Here is a 24,627-nt window from a genome sequence, read left to right as displayed (position 1 = left end):
CCATCAGAGTACGTAATGGATTTGTGTGAGTTATGGAGGTCTCAACTGGAAGAGCTGTGCACATATGTTCATTAGACTTATCTCTGTACAAATTTGATCTCGCGATTTTAACCTATCCCTTTCTAATTGTTGCCGGTATGTATCTTGAGAAGAGAAGGTCGGGGAATATTCACCTAAATGTAGGGAAATCGTGCCTTGCTATGAGTTTACCTGATAATAATATTTGCACCCTCCTCGAGACTATGCATAAAGTGCGTACAAACTACGATATGTTTGTTGAGTTTTTTGTATGTACTTTATTTGTCATTTCATGCAGTCTAACACTAAATTTCTAACACAAAATTATACTTTTTCTGATACTTGCAGTAGGATATATTGTTTCGCTTAACGAAAAACTTTTTTTTTTAAAAAGCAAATATGTTTCAGTGTCCACAGCAAATCAACATTGAACTTAATTTAAATGTTTATATCTGCTAGGGGTGAAACAAAAGAGATGATGCGCCTCTGCGCGGGAGGTACTGCAGGCGTTCTCGATCAGTTAGCGTGGTCTATAGGAATAAATTTTTTCCCTAAATGGCGAGATTTATATATCTGTCTGTATCTCTGCGTGTCTTTTTCTGTCTTTTCACCTCTCGGACACCCAATCCTGCTTTTCCCGTCTGTTTGTGCCCGCACGTGTCACAGCATGTCGATCGGCACAGTCACACAATAACCAACCAGCCAACACAATCTGTATAAATCTTCTTTCTCCTTCTAACCCAGTCATTCTAACCTGTTGCTCTATCCCCTACTTTCCTCTGGTGTCAAGAGAAACACGTGGCAAGAGTAATTAGTGTTCTGCGATGCAGACTTCACACACACACAGTCTCAGTCAGCTTCCCAGCCTTGTGTTGGTTTTGTTTTCAACTTTCTGCCCTTTCCCGATGTTGAGAGACTGACTTCCAGAAATGATGCCATACGGCCTGAGATGATAAATTAAATACTCCATGGCGTACATCCCTCGTCCTTTCACGTAATGAAACGTTATGGCGTAGTCACTAATGTTTTCTATTCCCTGAAATTTAAAACAAAATAATGATCATTATTCTCCAGATGATATGTCTGAATTTTATCTGATTGACTTGGTATTTGCAACTTTTTCAAGTTTAAATTCATCGGAAGTGTATTTATTAGAAAATAGTTTCGAAGAAACTCGGAAAGATACAAAAGCACTCGCACAAATATAACAAAGTGCTCCGTAAGCTGCACTTAATAATAGTCGTTAATTAGCTGTTTTATCATGAATTACCATCAAAGTACTTTTGATGAAGAGAAGCAAAGAGAGAGAGAGAGAGAGAAGTGAAAATATTTTTGTCTAAATTTTTATCTATTCAAGCTTATAATTTTTAGTCAGTGAATGATAATATTTATAGAAAATATACTGTATATAAGCATCGTATGGCTTCTTAGAAACAATATGAATACAATAGACCAATCTGCAGTGGCAGGGGTATAATTTAGTCCTTCTATCCGGGCTGGGAAGCAGTTCCCCGAAAGAGGTTAAACTAATCACAAATAAAACAAGGAATACACAAGATGGACTTACTGATTTTGCTCCATTAGCGTCGTACTCATAGTACCAGTCCGGGTAGTTACCTGCCAGGTGGGCGTGAATTTCGAAGCAGTGAAAGCGGGATCTGCCGAGCTTGTCTACGGTTGGGACGATCTTGACCCCCAAGTTCCGCAAGCACTTCCCAATCTCCATATCCTCCGCCCCGCCATCTTGATGACACACTGACTCGTTCCTGCCTCCGGTGGCCAGTCTCCTCAAGGCCTCTCTGCTCAAGACATAGCCGGCACCCCCGCTGGCATAGCCGTGGGCACGGAACTCGTCCTGAACTCCTGTCCGAAGTAGAGCGGCTCCTTCGCATCGTAAGACGACAACATGTAGTGGAGGTTCTCCATGACGACGTAGGTGTCGTCGTCAGCCTTGAGAAACCAGTCAGCGTCGTTGAAGTGGTTCTCGTAGATGTAGTAGAAGGCTTTCATGGTCTTGGCCGTCAGGTGCTGCCTGCCCTCGGAGACATTGAGGCCGATGGTAGGGAAGCTGGCGTTCCACTGCGAGCTCATGAACAAAGCCGTGTTGCAGCGCTTGGCCCACGTGTTGCGCACGTGCACGGCCTTCGTGAACAGAGTTTGAGGTGATGTCATAACCCAGCAGAGTACTGGAGTTTTCTTGGCCAGATTCTTTGCAATGGAATCATCGTCTGCCACAAGAAGACACCATGCACACGATCTTTATCAGTCATGATTTTCATAATAAACGGATCAACAGCCTCCCTTCCTCATCTCCATAATTCCCTCCACACTCCTCTGATCTCATATCTTATTATATTAATGTAGCAACTTGTTATATTATTTCCTGGATAGGGAGAGGACTAGATTTTAAAAAAGTAAGCCTTGTAAATAAAATAGTTGTTGTTGTTGTTATTATTTCTCACTCACATTATCAGACTATGGTTTACCGTGGTGAGATGCGTCGTCAAAACTGGTCTCTCTGACGTCAGCAGGTCCACTCAGGTTCTTGTCGTTCTCTGGCAAGTCATGAAAGTTGTCCATCCTCAGCCTCACGTTCCTCGCGTGGTCTGTCCGCGGCCGAACCAACTCCTCGTACGATCTCAGGAAGAGGGAGACTGAGAGTCCCAGGACCAGGCCCAGCAAAAAGCGAAGACTTACTTGTCTGGGAAACATCGCTGCTAACAGCCGCCGCCTTCACTGTCACCGTGCAGCTGTGTGAGGGTGAGATGCTCACTTCAACTAGAAATCATCAACAGACCTGTTTCACGTGTTCAGTCTCACCAGTGTGAATTTTTAATTTTTCATCAAAAACTGCTGCTACTTCACGAACCAATTACCAGCTTGATTAGATTATTACAGCTTCTGAAAACCTAACGTATTTGCAAGTTGAACGCGAAGAGACAATATGCTATAAAATATTTTAAATGTTTAGTACTGTATATGTAACCTTTTGACGTTCACCTCAGAAAAGAACGAGAGATCAGTGACACTTATTCGAGAAGAAAATATCGATGGGAGGGAGCAGGCATGTCCGTTCCACGAATATTAATCTCTTAACACGTTTTAGTCCAAACCGAATATTTCTGTTGTCCTAGCCATTTAAGTCATTTAGGAAAGGCGCCTTCTGCTTACCAAAAAAAAAAAAGTTAACAGAAGACAAGTATCAGTGAAAGCAGATTCGTGCTAATGCACACACACTCCAGTAGTTACCATCGATCGTATCATTAAAAAAGAAACTCACTTAAAGACATAGTGGATAGCAAAGAAGCATTTTTCTGTGTGTAATTTATGTGCGAAATGCGAAAAATCAAAATGCAAAACATAAATTTATGACTTTTATTGTTCCATTCCTTCCTTCCCCGCATCCTGAGATAGAGCTCACACACACATATGTTTGATGCTGTTGATGCATTATATTACATCCGTGTTCGTTGGATTTTTTTTTCTTGATCAGTTTTCGAGCACGAGTGCAAGCATTCATCCACCTGTCGTGGATGGTGAGCATAACTTCTGCATTTAGCTTGCTACCCAGGGACATTCCCCATCCTAACCATCCTAACCACCCTAACCCACCGACGCCACCGCAAAAGCTTACGTTTCATCAGTAAACTCTGCGCAACCAGCCTGAGAGAACTGAAATGTTGTAATCTGGTAAGTATTAACAAACAAAGAAATAGTTCAGCACTATAGTGGACCTTTAAGTGTCACGTGCCTGCTTGGTATTGATGCTGTGAATGCTGCAGCTGTTCAAAGTTACAAGCCAAGCCGTCGATTTGCAGTTTTCCCCTTTAACCCTACTCCTCCATAAACGAAAAGGAGAAAGTCGTATTTTGACACACCGCACACCCCGCTGACATGCACTAGGAAATAAGTTTGGAAAAGGAGAGTAAATGTGGTAAATATGTCGTAACAAGTGGAAAAAAGCAAGGAAACATTTTTACTTCGGTGTTTTAATTCTTTGTATTATAAATTTGTGACATCAGCCCAACACTGCAGAATACACAATCAAGAGTTTAGCTCTATCTTTCTTTGTCAACTCTATCAATAATATTGATTGATAAAGTAAACATCGTTTGTACTTTTCATAGCAATCCAGCTGATAAGAAAAGCAATGGCCTGAGGTCCACACTGCAACAGCTTAAAATGTTTAAAGTTTTTTTTTTGGCTGTTGTATTTTTCAAAATTAAGTTAAAAGAATTAGAAAGTCAGAACATGAAATCGTTTCCTTGTGTGTTTTATTTTCTTTCAAATGATCGCACGCACGTAACACATTATTGAAGCGAGCACACTTGCAGACTGCACACATTTCAGACTGTACACAATTCAGACTGTACACAATTAAATATGTTATTCGAGAAGGGTACTCAGACCATTATCGTCACAAAATGTCCCTTATTTCAGGGATTGTTTTCCTTGAACGAACAGGGTGTCTCTCTGAAATACATTTTATCTTGCACCTGAGCTAGCAAACAATCGTTTGATGCCACGCAATAATCGTCTGCCTCACAGCTGTGACTTCAAACTGTTGCCCGTTGTAAACACGTCGCAACCAATCCCTTGCGTGAATACTTAATTGTGTGTTGTGGTATCCACCTGCAGTAATCAAGTTGATTACACCAATCCTTTGCACTCACCTCTTTGTTAAAGACGATGCCATTTTTTCAAAGTTAGTCACGTGATGCACCAAAACACTATTAAGAGGATTTCTTAAAGTTCCTTGGGTAACCGTTATGTACGGAACAAGGAAGGCCGAGGGCATGTAAACACATTTGCATAAAATTCTGGAAGACCTTTTCCACAGTAGTATTCAGATTCAGTGGCAGGCATCATTTGAAATAAGAGTAAAAGCAGAAGATATGTTCGACACATAAATATTACCCTAATGTATTCCACGTCGTCATACATGTTCATGCTTTATATGCTCAGGCAGAGCTGGACGATAGAGGTGAAAGACTGATCACCTACAGCAAAAATGGAAACATGATACAAAATGAAATAATTTTTCATATGTGATGATGTCCCACCAGATTTTAAAAAATAAGAATAAAAATAAATCCCTTGCTTTATATATATATATGTTATAATGTCCACATTTTGAAGCATGAGCTAACGCGTGAAATTTTATTTCCACGACATCACGAATACAAACAACATATGCAAACATGATGCACAACTAGACAAAGTAATCGAACAAAGAAATTAAAATTATTGAATAATGAAACAATGAAGTAATTTACAAGTAAGTACATTGCAGGGTGAATAAAACTGATTCAGTTTCTGCCAAGAATACATCTTGGTATCGTATAATAGTCATGCTGAACAACTCTTCAAGTCATAAGTCAGAGTGGACAAATGCTATTGCCTCCCTTTGTCTAGGTTAAGGGTCTGAGTCCGTGAAATAATGCCATAAGGTCTCAGGTGGTAGACAAAATACTCCATGGTGTACATCTTTGCTGGGCCCATGTAATGAAACGAAATGGCGTAATCACTCACATTTTCAATGCCCTGAAAGAAAAACGAAAATCGTTATTTATATCTAAAAATTAAATGAGTTGTTTTATTAACAACTTTATCCCATGCCCATCCACAGTTCCCAGTCCAGTTAAGTTTAGTTCTTACTAGACGCTTACACCGTATTGTTTCTGTCACCTTTGTAGGCACCCAATTTTGTCTTTTCACAGCAGAGTCCATTTCTGTCAATTTAGTCAATATACGGATTTTTGGTTGGAGAAGTAAAGGTGCTTAGCACAGGGTAGAGTGTATCGCATAGGATGTGTATCCTCGGTACGTCTAAAGTGAGCTACTTTGCCCGCACAGGTCTTACAGACAGTGACCTACGGTATTTCAAGATGTGGATGAAATGAGAAGTGTGGACAAAATGAATTTTTCATAATTCTCAAATCTCTAGTTTATGCGAGGGTATTTGGTGGATACAATGAAGGCCCACCCGCTCTCTTTCTTTCTCTCTCTCTCTTACACAGGCAGTAAGAGACGGGCACAGAGATGGTGAGTCATGTTATAGTTAAAAGCAGAAGGAATGAGATTTCCCCCAAAAAGTAGACGTGCAGTCAACCACTTACCGTTCTAGCCCCGTTGGCATCGTAGTGATGATACCAGTTGGGAAATCCTCCGTGCACGTGACCTTCTGGTCCAAAGCAGTGGAAGCGGGACCTGCCCAAGTTGTCCACTGATGGCATAAGCTTCACACCCAGATTCTGCAGACATTTCCCCATCTCCATATCTTCGGCACCGCCGTCTTGGCGACACACCGACGCGTTTTTGCCGAGCGTGGCGACCCTCCGTAAGGCCTCTTTGCTCAAGACATAGCCAGCGCCCCCACTGGTGTAGCCCTGCGGCTTGACCAGAACCTTGAACACCTGCCCAAAGTAGATGGGCTCCTGGCAATTGTAGGAGGACAAGAAATAACGCAGGTTCTCAACGATGACGTAGGTGTCGTCGTCAGCCTTGAGGAACCAATCAGCGTCGTTGAAGTGGTTCTCGTAGATGTAGTAGAAGGCTTTCATGGTCTTGGCCGTCAGGTGCTGCCTGCCCTCGGAGACATTGAGGCCGATGGTAGGGAAGCTGGCGTTCCACTGCGAGCTCATGAACAAAGCCGTGTTGCAGCGCTTGGCCCACGTGTTGCGCACGTGCACGGCTTTTTTGTCCAACGTCGTAGGTGATGTCATAACCCAGCACAGCACTGGATGCTTCTTCGTCAGGTCCTTGGCCACGAGGTCGTCATCTGTCACAGCACACCGTGAGGAAATAAAGAAACAGAAATATGGCACGTGATGTGTGTGAAAACTTTGATTGAGTATTCACCAGATAATTAATCTGTCATACGGTGTCCCTGTATATGGTGTTAACTCGCATGAAGTTAGACATAAGATCTTAGTAAGCTTCTGCACAGACATTGATGGCATATGTCTGTCTCATTAATCTGTGTGCAGTACATATACTCGACTAATCATTTATAAAGACACATGATAGACAGCTTGAAAACAACTTTGTGAAGGCAGACAGGTATGCCGAGAAAGACGGAGACAGAGAGAGTGAGAAGAGGGGGATTATTGCTAAAACATCTCGATTTATAAACCTTTAAGGTTTAAAAAAAATAGCACTTGAAGCGAAAATTCGACCATAGTTAATAAATAAGCTCCAGATGTAGCCCCACATCACCATACTATTGTATATTCTATAAGTATAACTAAAACACACACACACCAAACAAACAAACCCACAGCCACAACCTTAAAAGCTTTCTTAACCACAGGTTCATGCTTACAAACTAGTAAAAGGCATTTTATACACCATTATGACTAATCACTGGATTTTCTTTTTGTGTGCAAAAATTTTAAGTCGTGCTTTGTAAACTATAATATAGTATATTATACAGACTGTAAATGAGCACATCCATAGCACACGTACGTGATCTCATCTACCTTCATCTAATAAACTGTGGACGCTCAAAGGCTAAGGGTCTCTGTCACACATAAGCTCTGGTGGCTTACAGTACTTTATCAGTGCTGACCTGTAATTCTAAGATGGTAACCGGGATTTAATGTCGGGCGCGGCGAATCATTGCTACAATGAGAAATGACAAGCTGGGACTCTACTGACAAGTAGACAGTTCCATGAAAACCACTAAGCAAAGCGACCTCAGGTACAATGAATACTAAGCAATAAATAAATTAGTTTTGTGTAATGAGTGAGATGATATGGCAATGGGTAAAGACTACGGGCAGTAGTTTAGCAGTAGTTGTTTCGCGACACAGGTGAAGATACATCGGTTTGCAGTTTGATGGGAAGAGACGACACTCATATACACGCACACATGCATGCGTGCACTCTCACAAGCACTCATGCACACGCACATACGCATGCACACAGACGCAACCGCATTCACACACACGTCCACACACACAGCGGACTACAATGATTCAAGAGGGAATATGCGTTCAAGGGACAGCGTCCCATCTCAGGTGACGTTGTTGACAACATGCTCGTGTCAACACCCTTGATGTGTAAACAGATTGCATTTTCTGCATATTATAACGAGGACGATATAGATATCTGAAAATTGTTGCACACTTAACAACATACGGTCAACAGCGGTTTTGAGAAACAACTTTTTAAAAAATCAATTCGACTGACTGTCTGGAGCGTGGGCCACCTGCTCCACCTGTGTTACCGATGGAAAATTAACTTTCATACTATTGTCCGCTGGCGGCGTGTCAGGTGTGCAAACTCAATATACAGTTTACTGGTCTGACAGGCAGCCAGATGCACATTTTGCCAGCATGTCTCCTAGTGTGTGTGTATGTCTGTCAGTCCGTCCGTCCGTCTGTCTGTCTTCCTCCCTCTCCTTCCATATCAAGCTAATGGTCTCTCTTCCCCCTTCCCCCACTTAGATCTTTCTCTCTTTCAGATTCCCCTTGTCTCTTCTGTTTCTGTTTATTCTCTATTTTCCTAATTTTTTCATATGCAGCGTATTGAATTCCCATCTGCAAGGGAAATGCGCTCAATAAATTACTATTATTTATGCGCGCGGTGCGTGTGTGTGTGTTAGATAGAGAACGGTCTTTTGCAACGATTCATTTTAAATGAGTTCTATAGCCGATTTTTTTTCAGGGTTTTGTTGCCACCGGCTCAAGATTTGATGTTCCTTATCTGTTTTTGCACTGACTATAATGGAGGCCATTATATGTTTTTAAACCTCGTGCATGACGCATCGCTTTGCTGTACCTTCATTTGGTCTGGGTCTCTGCACGGACTGACCCACAGCAAGCGTGTCACTTCTTGTTCTACCTTGTGTGGAGTTTGGTAAGTAACATTTATTGAGTGCATTGATTGCCACCAGGCACTCGGGAGACAAATGCAGGACGGTGCGCGGAATTGAGAATAATGAATGAGCGAGCGCGCGAGCGCATGTGTGTGTGTGAGAGAGCGACTAACTCATCTGTCTGTTCTCGTGCGATCAGCCTGTGAGATACTATCACGGGTCGATCTGTAAGATACGTGAGATACTATCACAGGTCGATCTGTAAGATACGTGAGATACTATCACGAATCAATGTAAATAGACATCTTTGATACTACGAGATGCATAAATGTGTTCAAGATTTTGTACCGTTCATGTAGCTTGACAACTGTATTTTTATAAAGTGTTCATTCAAACGATTAACATATACATTTTCTCTAAATTTATGGTTTGTTTCTTATAGAATAGAATTTCGATTTGATTTTTGTTCGCGATTGGCAAGTCTTAATCGGTCCTTTATTACATAACAGCATTTGGATTTTTGTTATTATTTGGTTGTTTTTGTTTACAAAATTTTAGCACAATAGCATTGTTTATCAGAAAATGGGATTCTTGTTGAGGAAGGGAACTCTGACTTTTGTACATATGGAAAGCAGACAAACTGTCTATCAGACTACAGCGTGACAATGACCTGGAACACAAAATAGCTTGGCACGTAAAACGTGGTCCTTACTTCAGCAGTAATTATATATTATTAGAGCAGTTAAACATTATGAAATGGCAGCAAGCTACCCATAAAAGTTTCTAATAGTGGTTCTAGGGCAATTATTTGCTGAGTTACTAGGTCACCGTCAAAGGATCTGCTTGGATTATTTCAGTGTCAGCGATTCTCCCTCTCTCTCCCCCCTTGATATTAATATAAAATATTTGAATACTCTAGGTTGTAAAGGAAATAATTTTGAAGTTAAATCTATGATGGAGACAGTTCTGTCTAATAAATCCGAGAAATATGTTCAGGGCACTACCAATGATATTGTGGACAACTTTTCCTGTATTGCTGTAGATGTAGCTATATAGCCTTTTTGAAAAATTTTATTCTCCCATGATAGTTATTATAGTGATAAAGTAAGATCTGTTTAATTATTTACTTTCACTTGTGTGTTATTGCACCTTTTGATCTGAAGGTCCGCAGTATCTTTTGAATAGACAGTGTCCTACTTTGTTTAGATATTTTTTGCACTTACATTTGTTCGGCAAAAGTATTGTGCAAGGGGACATCAGTGCATCTTTTTCCTGACAATATCTGGAGTCTGAATTCTCGATGCACATGCTTGTACCTCACATGTCCTGTTTTATGCCAGCAAAACGTGGACTGACAAGAAATGTTTACATTTATCGCCCGTCAACGCGTGTTTACCTCCACGCGCGCGAGTAAACGTTTTCTTTCAAACAATCGGCTGTGGCTAAGTTGTTATTGTCGTTTCACGTGTACATCTTTGATCATACCGGTAATGAATAAATAATTTACATCATTAATTTAGTCATTATCAACGTCTTTAAGTTTATTCTCTTTAGTTTGTTCCGTACCCTTCCTGAAGTGGCGCTGGATCGTCCAATGCACTTCATTTCAAACCAGAAAATCAAGGTTCTGATGGAATGTAAACACTGCAGTTCGCCTTTGCTTGTCGAAGGATTTATTTTAGAATACGATCCACAGATTTTCTTTTCTTTTTAAGTTCTAACTTGTATATATATAAAAACCTGAATAGCAAGCAGTTACATGGAGGTTGGTGTAACGTTATCACTTTACGAAGATCCGTCGCTTGGCGGAACGTACGCTACACTCAGAAGCAGACGGTTGCAGGTTCAAGGCCTATTCGGGCAGGAAAAATTCCCTGCTCACCCGTAAAGGGTGCCTGAATGGGTACCAGAAATGGGTACCTGATTTATCAGTCTGGTAATGGCGGCGGTAAGAGGGGGATGGGTGTCCCGAGTCTTTTTTAGACACAGTAAACCCCTTACTTCCACTGCCCCTATACGACCTCAAGGCTGTGTTACCATTGATCCTTACTACATCCCATTACCTGCTAAAGAAAAATGTACTATATTAAATTATCTTCTTAAAAATCTTGCTATGTCCAATTACCTTCAACAGAAATCTTTGCGACATAAAGAGTATTAAAATTACCATGGTGAGAGTGGGTGTCCTGGAAGTTGACTGCCTTCCCGTTGGCAGGTCCTTCTGCAAGGTCGTCCTCAATGCCCTCGTGGTCGTGATGCAGGAAAGTCTCAATGCTCATGCGCGAAGTGGAGTCGTGATGACGTGTCTGTACGTGCGTCAATTCTCGGTATGACGTCATGACAAACGACACCGCCAGGCCTATGGACAGTCCCAGCAGGAACTGCAGGTTACTCCTTGAAAACCAGTTGACTGACATGACAGGGTCTAAACAGCACTACGATGCAACAACAGCAGATGGTGGTTGCAGGTGACACATCAGCGGTCGTCAGTGTGTGAATGCGGAGAAGCACAGTCCCGCGCTCGGAGCCTTCACTTCGTGAATCGACTTCAGTCCTTGCATGGAAATGTGTGCAACTGAATATCAGTCAACAACTGAAGAGTCCCTCAGTACACACAACCATCCCTGGCGGGTTGTCTTCCATGTGTGTCTCTTACTGGCAAGAGACAGAGAAAACAAATTCTTAAACTACAACATTTAATTCTCATTTATTTGTTCTGCTTTTTAATGGAGGGAGTATAGATACAGTATATAGTAACAATGTGTTTCGTCAATAACTGTTCGTCGGGTGTACAACGGTAAAAGCCTACAACTCACGGAGAACGCAATGATTTTACAACGGCAGAAAAATAAGACATCAGCAAAATTCTATTTATGGTTGACACCACCGACAGAAGTCTCGAAGCATCTACGAATGGCAGCGACTGAACATTGATGGTCTCTGTGGCGCTGGAAAAGATAGAAAACTGTCAACTTTACGCCATCCTTCCACCCCGGGAAACCGCTGAAAGGGATTCTAAAGGCAAAATAAAACTGCTTAGAATCACGTAAAGAGTAGGAGCAATTTGAATCTCGTCTATTTATATGTATGTTCATGTGGAGAACGTTGAAGTTTTTAGTAGAATGTTGTGTTTAATAAGAGAAATGACACGGGACTCTTTTTTTGCTTCCACGAAGTCTCGTTCTCCGTCACGTGACCCTATGACGTGTGGTAGAGATTGTTTCCATAGTGAGAACCATGCCTCGAGAATGTGCTGCACCCGATTGCCACGAAAAGATGGAAAAAGATTCAAAATTTTCTTTTCATCAGTTTCCGAAAGACAGAGCCTTACACACAGAGTGCGTCATACGAATAAACAGACGACGACAAATCTTTGCAATGACCACAGACACTTCCTGTGCGTGTGACGTCACAAGGAGACTGACGTCACAACAGACTCGTCTGCTTGATCATCTCTGGAAGCTATCGCGCTTACTCGGCGGAAGGACACAAGGGTCGATTTCACTGGATTTTTTAAAATTTGTATAAACATCGGCAACCGAAATAGTGTTAATAAATGGTAATTACGAATCCTTTATTTCTCCTGTATTGCTCTCGTGCTCTGTCATTGTAACTAAATATATTTTTAAAACGTTTGACCGTCGCCACAGCCTTACCACAAGCCTTGAGTATCCCTAACCTCTTTAGCGTATTAGATTTAGCGTATCTGTAAATGATGTTACAGACTATATACATTGTTACAAAACTGATGACGAGCTACATGGAACATGGCTGAGAGTCTGTTTGAAAATGCTACTGCAGACTAGCTCTCCAAAAATTCAAAAAGGTGTTCTGAAAACTGCCGCGGAGTGAAGGGCGATGTTGTAGGCAGTCACCAGAGAGATGACAGCTCTCTAGATGATGAAGGGAAGTCTGGGTCGTTGCATGAAGGTTTGTGTATTTTCATGCATACATCTGTCCACATGGCCTGGTCTCTTTCTGAACTTTACGAACAAAGCTGTGCATGAATAATGATTCGTACAGTCTAGCCCAGGGGAGTATCCAGTAAATGATGTGATTCACTTGTGAAGACACACGGTGAGTTTTTGCCTGAGAGAGAGAGAGAGAAAGACAGACGCAGCGATCCGGAGAAATGAGCCGCTATACTGCTGAGGTCGAGCTCGCAGTGTGAGTTGACAGGTGTCAATAGATTCTGTCTCGAGAACCGATCCACAGCTTGTGTTTGAAGAAGGAAAGATGTCGATTATGCTTTCCCTTGTATCGCTTTTCAGCCCTAAGAAAATTGAGTGAAAGAAGAGAACTTTGCATATATGCAGTATGCAGGTGACGGAGAGGAAGGAAGAAAGAAGAGGACGAGCAGGAGGAGAACGTTGCGCAAGACAGTTCCTTGGAAGGTAGGAGGTCAGAGAGAGAGAGGGGGAGGAATGCTGCAACCGTTTAACGCAGGTCTGTCGGCCTTTCCACGTGGGATAGATCGCGACCCTAAAGAGAAAGCAAGCCTAAACTTGAAATGAGAAAGAATGTCAGACCGACACCATAAAAGCTCCACCTTGAAAACCATATATAACGACTTACATCAGAGTTGTCGCTGATCGAGCTGTGGTTGCCGGCACAAAATGTCGAAACTTTTCTTCTATTCCCTCCTCTACCAGTCTCTTTGGGAGATCGCGCGAACTGCCACGTGGAAGGTGAGCTCCCTCTCAGGTGTGCCGCTAATAAGTTACCGTTCAAACACCCGTCACCTGTGGGCAAGTTGATAGCTATCAGTACAGCCACCCGCACCACGTGTCAAGTCGTAAGCAAAAATCGACATGTAAAGTGTAATAAATCTTGCAATAACTATCGACACGGGCAAAAATATAGTTTTGTTTTTCATTATCGGTGATACTTTTTGGACAGAGTTTAGAAATGAAAACTTTCAGCCCATACAAACATCCGTTGATTTTTTTTTTAACATTGTCAGGCTTTACCGCTCATAAAATGCAGGCAGCTTTGGGGTTTGCCTTCAATACTAACGCATGCTGACTTTTGTTGAGTCGTTTAAATGCTTAGGCAGACTGCAGTGTGGGATGCTTTGAGTCCACATCACAGGGGAATGACAAACAGCATTGGCAACCCTCGGGTACACGAGAGTGCGCAAACGCCGTGTGCACCACAAGGGAGTGTGCATGTGTGATTTCACTCTGTGTGTGTGTGTGTGGAGGGGTTGGGGTGCTTGTAGGTGTGCTCTATATTTGTGCTGGGTGGTGTGCGTATACATGTAGGGTGAAAGTTGACAGTGCTACACCCCTACTTAGTGAGATTCACTAACGTTAGTCCGGGCTCGAATTGGTTACAAGATGGCCCCACATTGCTACCGTTGTTTCTTGCCCTGTCATACCTGTCAGAGCTCCTGGTGCCTTACACCAGCAGAGTTGATCTCTTCAGTCTGCCTATAGTGCCCTCCTCTCTGTGCCACCAACAAGAACTTCGGAAGAAGCTCCTTTTCCTTTTCAGGCGGCATCAGGCATTTGGAATTCTCTTCCTCCCTCTTTTCGGAGCTGTGCCTACTTTTGAAGTCTTTAAATCTGGTCTTAAAACGTTAAAAAATATATCTTACATAATCTTGAGCAGTATAGTTTTGCCCACTCCTCAGTCCTTCAATCATGGTGTTTGCGGACTGTTTGCTGATGCTTGTGTCTGCATGGTCGACTGCCGTTTATTGTCGTTTATGTGCAGCGCATTGAGCTCATGTCCACATGGAGAAACGTGCTTCACAAATCTGATGATGACACCGACGATGACGATAGTGATGACGATGATGTATATATCTCTATCTACACGCGTGCAAATTCAGTGTCATTGTGTCTGTTCTTATCTCACTATTGCCTGCTGCTTTGCCAGGAAATTACAAGCTAGTACAGTGGAACACGTAAGTCAGATGCCTCAGACAGAATAACAATTAAACGACCAACACTTACTATAACCACTTAGTTTGACGACTTCCATGCAGTAGCGTATGTAACCGTCTTTGTAGCTGTCCTAGAGCTGAAATATACTTCAGTCTTCGAAACTCACTCTGCCCAAAGACACGCACAGTGTGCAGTTAAGTGGATGGAGGTAAGGGGTTGGGGGACACAACAATATAGTTTATAATTGTTTTATATCATGCCCATGTGAACGCTATATAAAATAATCGATAGAACGGCATATTTATTACCTGTGCACCCGTGACAAACAGCAGAGCTCTCCAATAAGATCCAAGAGGTTGTAGAGTATACCTTAGATGCGGAGCTGTTATATAGTGCGTGTGATGCTCGTAAAGAACTGAGTGGGACGATGCAGTTGATGAGTATGTTATCTGATGGGTCTGTATCTTGACTTCACGCCAAATGTTCTTACGGGAGATCAGATATAGGAAATGCGATGACCCGCAACGGGGTTAAAGTGGTCGACCTCTGTTTAAAACGTTTGGCAAAGTTGTGTGCGAAGTTAACGAGAAACCAATGGTTGGGGTTGGTGGGTGAACGTTCGGGACAGGGAACTTCATCAACACGTCAAAACTAAACTTAATTTGTTTGCCTCTACGTCGCCAGTGCATTTGCCAGTAAACTATGATCCGACTTACATGGCACTTCGAGGTTTGATGCTTATGCCGATACATTTGATTCCAAAACGTGATTAGAGTGAAGAGTTTATTGCTTCAGAATCCTTATCGACTACCATCTCCTCGATCGCGATGCTCTGGTGTTACGTAGAAATCGTTTGCAGCTCGTCGATATAAAGTGCAGTTTATAAATAGCACTTGCGCTCCTTATAATTGTTATAATCACTCGTGACTTGTGCACCGGCTAAGGGAGAACAAATTTTTCCCCAAAAAATGTAAAGAGAGGGTGAAGCGTTCGGAGTTTGATGAAACATCAGTTGAAACAAAAGCTCAGCGTTCACTGTGACGGAAGCTACGTTCAATCAAGCGTTATCCAATCATTGATTAAACATTCTGACACACCTCCGCCGCGTTCACTTGACACCGACCTAGAAAAAACTACTTCCGGTTCAGGTTCATCTTGACCTCGGTGCTTGTTCGAATTTTGCTGGCAAAATTTTTTTCGAGAGGTTAACAAAAAATCATACCACGTAACTACTGGTCTAGCCCACTAAAAAGGCACTATTCCAAAACTTTAGAAGAACTTTTTGCTTTAAAACTTTGAAAATCTTATGTCTTCTTCTTTTGAGATAGTTTTGCATGTCAAGCACTTATTAACTAAGTCGAGAGACGAGACCTTCGTAATCCGTTGTGTAAGCGTGGCAGTGTCGTTAAAGTTTATAGGGTTTGCTGTTTTCTTTCAGAGCTTTTAAGGTTTTTAAAAATTAGATGATATTATTGCTTCGTTCACTTTAATAATAATGTAGGAATTACATTTTCCAAGATTTGCTGCTAGTGTTTATCTGTCTGTAGCTTTTTGCTTGGTGTGTTGATGTTTCCCGTCAGCTGTCCTATCGTCCTTGAGTAAATCGATAACTAAATGCTGTCTTTTAGTGTCCCGTGTCACTGGCTTTGAATTTAATAAAACTAAAACATGGAACTATTCAAAATTATTTTCTGATCTTTTGATTTTACTGGCGTCAGAAGTCGACTGTTACAGTTCCACAAAAACTACAAATATCATTCTGTTCGAACATATGCTTCGTATTTACTATTGTTTGCAAGCATGGATTCAGAGATGCTTTGTGGTATGATTTTCTCGCTTGGCAGCACTCAGAATGTCGGAGCTAGCATTGCCTGGTAAAGTGGACATCGAGCAACCGCGCTATGACCAAACCACGTATAGCGGAAGAGCTAAACATTTTTTCATTACAACCAATCCTCTCAACATTTTTGCCAGTAGTAAGCAGCTGGAACATGCCAAAGCTATTGTTGAACGCTATAGGTGAGACTTTTAATTTGAACTTTCTGAGATCATAGCTACTACCTCAAAACAAAACAAAACAAAACAACCTTTTTTTTAACTGAACAATGCTAAGTGGGCTGTAATCTTTTGAATTGTGAGAAACCATGATAGAGATGACTGTAGTATAAACCTGATAATTTTTGTCAGGGCCATCACTCATGTCATAATTAGATAATAATAATAAATAATAATAATGAGGATTTATATAACACCTTTCCAAAGATTTAAAGCTCATAGCATTTTACTTAAATCATACATAGACTAAATCATCAAAAACCATGCACCCACATTCGCATATAACAGACATGCTCACTTCTACAAGCATACGCTAACTCATACACAAAGTAAATTACAGACATGTTATGCATGCTTGATCAGGGTCAGGAGAGGGTCACAGTGAAGTCGTTCTGAAAAGATGTATCTTGAGTTTAAGTCTAAACTTAAATCTGAGCCCCTTGTGGGAATTGAACTGGCAACAGCAAAGAGAGAAGATAGGGAAATTATTATTTCTGTGAACCTGAGCCTTTGCTTGTGGCATACATTACTCTTATCATGATTTCTTACAATTTTAAATTTAGATCTGGTTTGTTTATTGTGTTGGTTGTACTTAGCTCTAACTTAATAATAAGGTGAGATTGAAATTTTGCTGTTATAAGGGCTGGAGAGAATGTTCCAAACCTGACCGTGGATGAACTTTGGCGAGCAAAGCAGCTTTATGACTCAGCCTTCCATCCAGACACAAAGGAGAAGATGTTTATCCTAGGTCGCATGTCAGCACAGGTGCCTATGAACATGATTATCACAGGCTGCATGATGACTTTCTACAAGTGAGTGTAACTTTACTGGTAAATTTGAACGTTCAGAATTAATATTCTGAATGTGTGTGTGTGCATACACATGCATCATTCTTCATTCATATTAGTGGGAATATGATAAAGCAGGGTGGAGGGGAGGAATTTCCACTGCTTGTGAAAACATGTAAAGGTAGCAGAAATGTATAACCTTTTCTCTTACTTAGTCCTCTTTGTACTTAGATCTTATATAAGGCATCCACTAGAGACCATTTTTGTCTGTCAGCATCAAGTTTAGCTACATTGTTCCAGGACTAGTCTGGTCCTTTAGTTCTCTCTCTACTGACCTTTGCCATGTTTCTTTTACCTCACCATGTTTCCTCTTGCCATCAGCTGTCCAGTCAAGGGCTATTTTGGGTGGTGCCTCTGGTTCCATTCTGCACACATGCCCTAGCCATTTCCATTTTTTTTTTGGATTGGGTTGTCATTCTCTTATTTAAGAAGTTCTCTTATACTGAGAACAAATAATATAGAATATTTTCCCTCAGGATTTAAGCTTTTATGAGGGTAATCATATAATGTTACTATGTACTAGTGAATTGGTGAAATATTCATCTGAATGTAAATGTGATATTTGATTTGATGATCTATTATGCATGTTGTTCGGATTTTATGCTGGTGAAAAATAGTGTTGTTCAACCATTCACCTACTTTGACCACACAAAAAAAAAAATATTGTTTATTTCAGAACAACTCCAGCTGTAGTATTTTGGCAGTGGTTTAACCAGTCATTCAATGCTGTGGTTAATTACACAAACAGGAGTGGAGACTCGCCTATACCTTTGAAGTAAGTATATGCCTAAAGCTAAAGCTGTAAGCAGATCTATGTCTTTCTTTCAGCATATTAGTGGTGCAGGGGAGAGTAATGGGTTAGTGCTTTTTTTTTTAGTTCTGTTACATTTACTTATTTAAGTGCACAGAAAAACAGCAAATTAGATTTGGACGGATAATTAAGTTTAAAAGCCAAGACTTGTTCTTTTCGCAACATTTTTTCCTTTAGAACAATGTCCTTAGCAAATAATTATGACTGTCAAACTTCTCATATTTGTCTACTCAATTTTTTGCCATCACAAAATAAAATGCATGCATATCTGGAATAAAGAACATCATTTTATTGACTGATTGATAGTTACACTGTTGATTGATTGTTGATTAAAAGAGTGGCTGCTAATAGAGCACTATGGTTATCTTTTGTGACTGTGAAAGCCTTGAAAACAACTAAAGATATGTAATTTGTTAAAGAATAATATTTTTAAAATGTGCATAAACAGTAAATGAGGAATTAAAAGATGCTAAACTAAAACCAAATCAATGATTTGTCTTTATACCTTTGTCACAACATGATAAGAAACTCCAAGCTGGGTTTGACTGGATGTAAATAAAAAGGTAGATGGGACAATGGCAATGACCAACTTTATTTGTCCCAGTGGACAGTTTGAACATGGGAAAGTGGTCTAATTGCAAAAGTAAAAGTTAGAAATAAAATGTCAATGGTGAAAAATAGCCAATGAAAAAAAATGGGCAAGTGACAATTATATATACATATAAAACATGACATCAAGCATATTCCTGTGCGCACCTACATCACACACACCACTGACACTTTATTTGAGGTTGAGCAGCTGGACTGCAGATGGTACAAACGATTTCAGGTGCCTATAGGCATGGAATAATGCTTACCTGTGCTTAATAATACAAATTCTCTCGTTAGTACATATTCAGGTATTGACAAAATGCGTGAAGCTTTCCTTACTATTTGTTGGTCACAGAAAGAAGCTAAATCCCTTTGTTTTATACCAATTATCTCAGAACAGATGTGGACAATACTGTTCAGACTATTCCTATCATGAACAGGGAGATTGCAAAATCTGCATACAAATGAAAAAGACTCAGCAAAAGACTGGTAGAAATGGCCTAAGACTGCTTGACTAACTGAAAATCTATTTAGCGTAGGCAGAAGGTACATTCTTTATTGGCCACGTTTAAATTCCATTTGAGCTGGCAATCAAAAAGAGTTAACAGTTTCAACAGGTTTACTGTGTTTATTTCATTTGTTTTGTCTACATTTAACTCCAGAAAGTTCTTGTAACACCACTGAAAAAAAAATGTTAAGGCATTCCATGATCTTATGTTCCTGCAAAAGAGTCAACAATGCAGTATCATCAGACAACTTAATGATGTAGCTATTTTCCTCTGTACTTCTGCAGCTGTCAGTGTACTTGATAAACAACAGGGGTGATAGATGACAGCCTTGTAGGGAACCAGTGCTTTTAACAATGGTATCAGAAGAAACTAATGCAGTTGGTGTGCATACATATCAGAGAGCATCAAAGGAGAGAAACAAAGCTTATTGTTTTCTAATATTTGTGATTTAAAAATGTGGAATATTTCTTTATGATACATCACGTAGACACTTTACCTGCAGTTTTTGTTGGCTGTGTAATTGTCATTTCTGACAAATTCTAGGCAGCTGGGGCTGTCTTATGTACTAGCGACTGGTGGCTCAATCACAACAGCATTGACACTAAACAGCATGGTCAAGGTAAGGGGTTATATTCAAATTTATTCCAGCAAAGTCCTACCTGAAAAATTGTTAGTTAAAACACACTGAAATGATGTGAAGAAAATAATTTTTAACCATTGAATAATTCTTTAGACATTTCAACGTTCAGCCATGGCAATTGCTGGTAAAAACTCAAAAACACTTGCACTAACCATTATTGCCATAGGAATTACCTCTCATAAGAGTTATTATGGTAAACATTGGGATTTATTAAAATCCCATTGGTGGTTTTTTTGTGCTTTTAATTTGTAGTATTTGGTTTATTTAATTTTTAAAATAAGTGAGTGCATATTTTTCATATATATAAATCTCTTTAATATGCAGCTGAATTGGAAGATCTGTTTTATACTTAGTTTGAAAGCTTAGAAAGCAAGCAAAATCCTGGTGTATGATAATAGAGGAGACAGTCATGATGTTCAATTTTGGAGGAAAATTCTGTTCTCAATGTCCAGTGAATATATCACTATTGTAGTTTTACTTCTTTGGTTTCAGAAATCCCCTCCACTGATTGGACGATTTGTTCCTTTTGTGGCCGTTGCTGCTGCAAACTGCATTAATATTCCTTGCATGAGAAGCCGGTAAGGTTTCTTTTGTGTTCAATGATCAATTTGCCTCATTCATTCGTGGCTCTGATATAATGGTTCATGAAAACCATTCTAAATGCTAGTGGTCACTGCTACACAAACCAACTTGTTTTACTGTAGTAGGGAGTGTACTATATTTATGTATAAATACATAATGTCCATGTATGCATACAGTCCAGTAGGTGATTTTATTTCACAAAATGACTAGAAGAACCAGCCTATGCTTGCTGAGTATAAGCTAGACAAGTTTACGAACTATAACTTGTAAAGGTAATGTGTGTTGTATATATATAATTGCAGAGAATTGACCAATGGCATCCCCGTTTTTGATGAGAATGGGAATCGGGTGGGAACATCATCAAGAGCTGCAGCCAGTGCGATAACACAAGTAGTTGTGTCACGTATTGTTATGGCAATGCCTGGAATGAGTAAGTAAATACACATACTGCATCATATTAATTTAGTTTTCTGTGCATAATATTATTTTGACTTCTTTTGTCTAATAGTTTCTATTTGAAAATGAATTATTGTTTGACAAAGGCAAACATTGTATGATGTGATATCGTTGCATGATGTAGTTATCACTGGTGTAAGATTGTTGCAAACCTGATTTGCATTCTTCCTTTATCTTAGTAATGTTCTCTCAGTAGTTTCCTGTGAATTATTTTCTTAATTCTTTTTCTATCTCATCTGTGATTATATTACCTTCTTTTGAATCCCCTTGTTCAATTATTATTATTTTATCAGACTTCTCTGTTAATTCTGTGTTTCAGTGATTGTTCCTTTTATCATGAATTACCTTGACCGAAAGCCATTTCTACAGGTGAGCTGGATTTTTAAACAGTTTATAATTATAGTTTGTCATGGAGCAGTCGAATATTAGACCGTTGAATATTAGTGTGGGGTTTCTAATATTTCTACTGACCATTTTTGCTGTATGTTACGCACTAGTGTTATATAGGAAATGAATCAAATTATGAAGGATTACTGTACAGTACTGGTTTGGCATCATGGTGTTTGGAGCCAGACTTGTTCGTCCAACCAATAACACAACAAACGTGAGCTGATTAACTTTGTGATGTTATTATATTCACATTTGAAATTTTTTTTTCAGCGAATGCCATGGCTAAATGCCCCCATTCAAACAGGCATCATTGGCATTTTGTAAGTATACAAGGCATTAGTAATGGTATTAGTGATTACTTTTGCATACTTTAGCATTTAATTTGAAATGTCTATTTAAATACAGTGATACCTCGGTTCTCGAACGCCTTGACTTTCGACCAAATCGGTATTCGACCAGGAAATTTGAGAAAATTTTGTCTTGGAATTCGAACAAATATTTGGAACTCGAACATCCGAACGTCCGAGTTGAGCCGAATTGAGCCGAATGGCGTTCATTCAGCCAGCGCGCCTTGCTTGCGTCATCAGTGACAATAACCATCCCCCTTCCCTCCTCCCTCCACATTCATTCCCTCCTGCCATAAAGTTTGGTACAGGTACAGTAAATGAAACACAATTTACTGTACTGTACTGTACAGTACATTTTTTTTTTTTTGTTTTTTTTTTTTTTTGTTTTAATAAATACACGTTTATTTCTTATTTCTTGTTGAGACTCATGTTTTTCTAGATATTATATACAAATTAGGCCAGTAAATAGGCATTTTCTGGGGCTTGGAACGAATTAATCCAGTTTCCATTATTTCCTTTGGGTTTCATTGCTTCGGTTCTCGAACAATTTGGTTCTCGACCGTCCTTCCGGAACGAATTATGTTCGAGAACCGAGGTATCACTGTACTTAGAAAACCAACTGTATGTTTTGAGCTGTTAATATATCTATTCTGAGCAGTGAGTAGTTGATGCATCTGTTCTAAGCTCCTGGTATGTCTGTCTGTTCTCAGCCTTGTTTTCGCCACTCCTCTGTGCTGTGCACTCTTCCCACAAAGAAGGTAAACAGTTTTCAGTTTTAAAATTCATCTTCCTTTCATATGCTAATGTTGAAAACACATAATTTTTATAGCTGAACCATTTAAGTGTTTTCAGTTTCATAAAAACTTTATCAAACTGTTTCAAAGCACTCAAAATTGTTCTTGCTTAGTGTTTCATTGTTGTCCTTGATTTAAAAAAAATTAAGAAATTGTTTAATTTTTCTGACTTTATTTTACTTTTTCTTTCAGCTCCATGTCTGTGAACCACCTTGAGCCTGAACTGAAAGAAAAGCTGCTGGCACTACCCACTCCTGTTCACAATGTTTATTTTAACAAAGGCTTGTGATCACTGCAGTGTTTTTTTTTGTTAAATTCCTGGTGCAGGCAAAGTAAATGTAAATAACATAATGTAATACATACCATCTGCAAATTTACTCAACATTCGCATACTCATTCCTTTTAGTGATAGATTCAGAATATTACTTTTATCTGGTTAACAAGTCAACTTTTATATTATCAGTATCCCTTGTAAAAAAAATTTATAGAGAATTCTGGATGTGTAATGCGAATCATTGTCATTATTAGTAGCTTAATAATCACTTAACCTATAGACACTGCAAGCATGTGCTCCATAATCTCTATTGATGAAGTTTTTCTTACGTCTTTTTTTTTTTTAAGTATTCTAGTACTTAGCTATAAAATTTTTGAGGGTGAACATCTCATGTAGGTCACATGTTTACAAATGATTCTAAGGTTGAACTGGGTTCACAAGCATGTCTCTTTCAGAAGTACAATTTTTGGTACATTTTTGATGAATACAAATGTAACTAGATAAGGTTTTAAGCAAAATCATTGTGGATTAAAACGTCTGTATTTCAGGCAATGTGATAACGAGATTTACGACAAACTCACAAGGTGAAAGAACTTTCCCACAGAAACCTTAATACATTTACGCTGAATATGGTCAGAAAAATCATAATTTCTTATATATTTATGGATTATGATTTTATTAAAGTTTCATCTTTGAAAGGTTACTCCTAGCGCTCATTGTTTCTCCCATTCACATCCCCATCATTCAAAAAAAAAAAATACTCAGCAGAATTTCTCTTAAGCATACTGTCCAGTCAGTTGATTTATGGGTAGTAAATTTTTAAAATAATAAATGCTTGATTTGTATAGCACATACTCATGCTCATAAGGAGCACGTTCTTAGCATTTGAGACAAGGGACAACATGAATGAATGGAAAGGTGAACAACAGTACTAATGACTATAATAAAAGACAAATATAGAAAAACACAAACAGGAATCAGGTAAAAAGAGTGTGGAGATTCAGCAAAGACAAGTAGAGAGAAGTAGCAATAAATAGAAAAGGTTTTTTTGGGGGGTGGGGATGGGGGGGTTGAAATAAAAAGGAGTAGCATTCTTTTAAATTTCTTTGTAGCAGTCTCAAATAGATTTTTCCCTGGCTTCCAGCAGTTTGTCAAGAATGGAGGACAATAACTGAATTGTAAAAAGTAGTTTGCTGAAGCAAGTATTGCTGGTTGAACTTTACCATTAGAAATTCCAAATAAGATCTTTCACCGTCTTGATCCAGTGTACAGTATGTCACTCAGAAATCCATGTGACCAATAAAGTGTAATCTTTACCAGGTTTTAATGGCCAAATACATGTGTATACATATAACACAAATCTTTTACAATCTTGTTGACCTGTTCAATATTCTTCAGCAGTAGCACCTGTATAGTTTTTCAAGGTTTATAAAAATTATACTTATTCAGTAATAACCTAATGTATATGTCATGTATGCTGGAAAATGTATTATTGTGCAATTCTTATTCTCAAAGACTATTTTCAACAGATGGTGTGGAATTCGCTAAAGATCTTCTCAAAAATGATTATATAACAAAGAAAACAAAAATGAAAAATCTT

General features: G+C 39.5%; 2 protein-coding genes across 9 annotated transcripts; one reads left to right on the top strand and one right to left on the bottom strand.

The window, feature by feature from the left end:
* Positions 1-292: 292 nt before the first annotated feature.
* On the bottom strand, positions 293-12,012 carry LOC112563962. Its single transcript, XM_025238442.1, is given in 8 exon segments — positions 293-1,054; positions 1,586-1,867; positions 1,870-2,246; positions 2,505-2,749; positions 3,631-3,690; positions 5,414-5,562; positions 6,138-6,799; positions 11,007-12,012. Coding segments are annotated over 8 exon segments (2,208 nt in total). The 5' UTR covers positions 11,257-12,012; the 3' UTR covers positions 293-871.
* On the top strand, positions 8,724-24,627 carry LOC112563775 (sideroflexin-1-like). 8 transcript variants are annotated; one of them, XM_025238096.1, is made up of 11 exons: positions 8,724-8,880; positions 16,575-16,749; positions 17,427-17,597; positions 18,310-18,408; positions 20,088-20,163; positions 20,677-20,762; positions 21,069-21,196; positions 21,542-21,591; positions 21,883-21,932; positions 22,670-22,717; positions 22,946-23,042. In XM_025238096.1, exons 2-11 carry the CDS (start codon positions 16,583-16,585, stop codon positions 23,040-23,042), a joined length of 972 nt encoding a protein of 323 aa, XP_025093881.1. In that variant the 5' UTR covers positions 8,724-8,880; positions 16,575-16,582. The 8 variants fall into 8 exon arrangements, with proteins under 8 accessions (XP_025093881.1, XP_025093882.1, XP_025093876.1 ...); XM_025238097.1 differs by lacking the exon at positions 8,724-8,880 and adding an exon at positions 14,377-14,750; XM_025238091.1 differs by lacking the exon at positions 8,724-8,880 and adding an exon at positions 15,805-15,934.

Source organism: Pomacea canaliculata, linkage group LG5 (genome assembly GCF_003073045.1).
Source record: "Pomacea canaliculata isolate SZHN2017 linkage group LG5, ASM307304v1, whole genome shotgun sequence".
NCBI lineage: Eukaryota > Metazoa > Mollusca > Gastropoda > Architaenioglossa > Ampullariidae > Pomacea > Pomacea canaliculata.
This window is presented reverse-complemented; position numbering and strand designations above follow the sequence as displayed.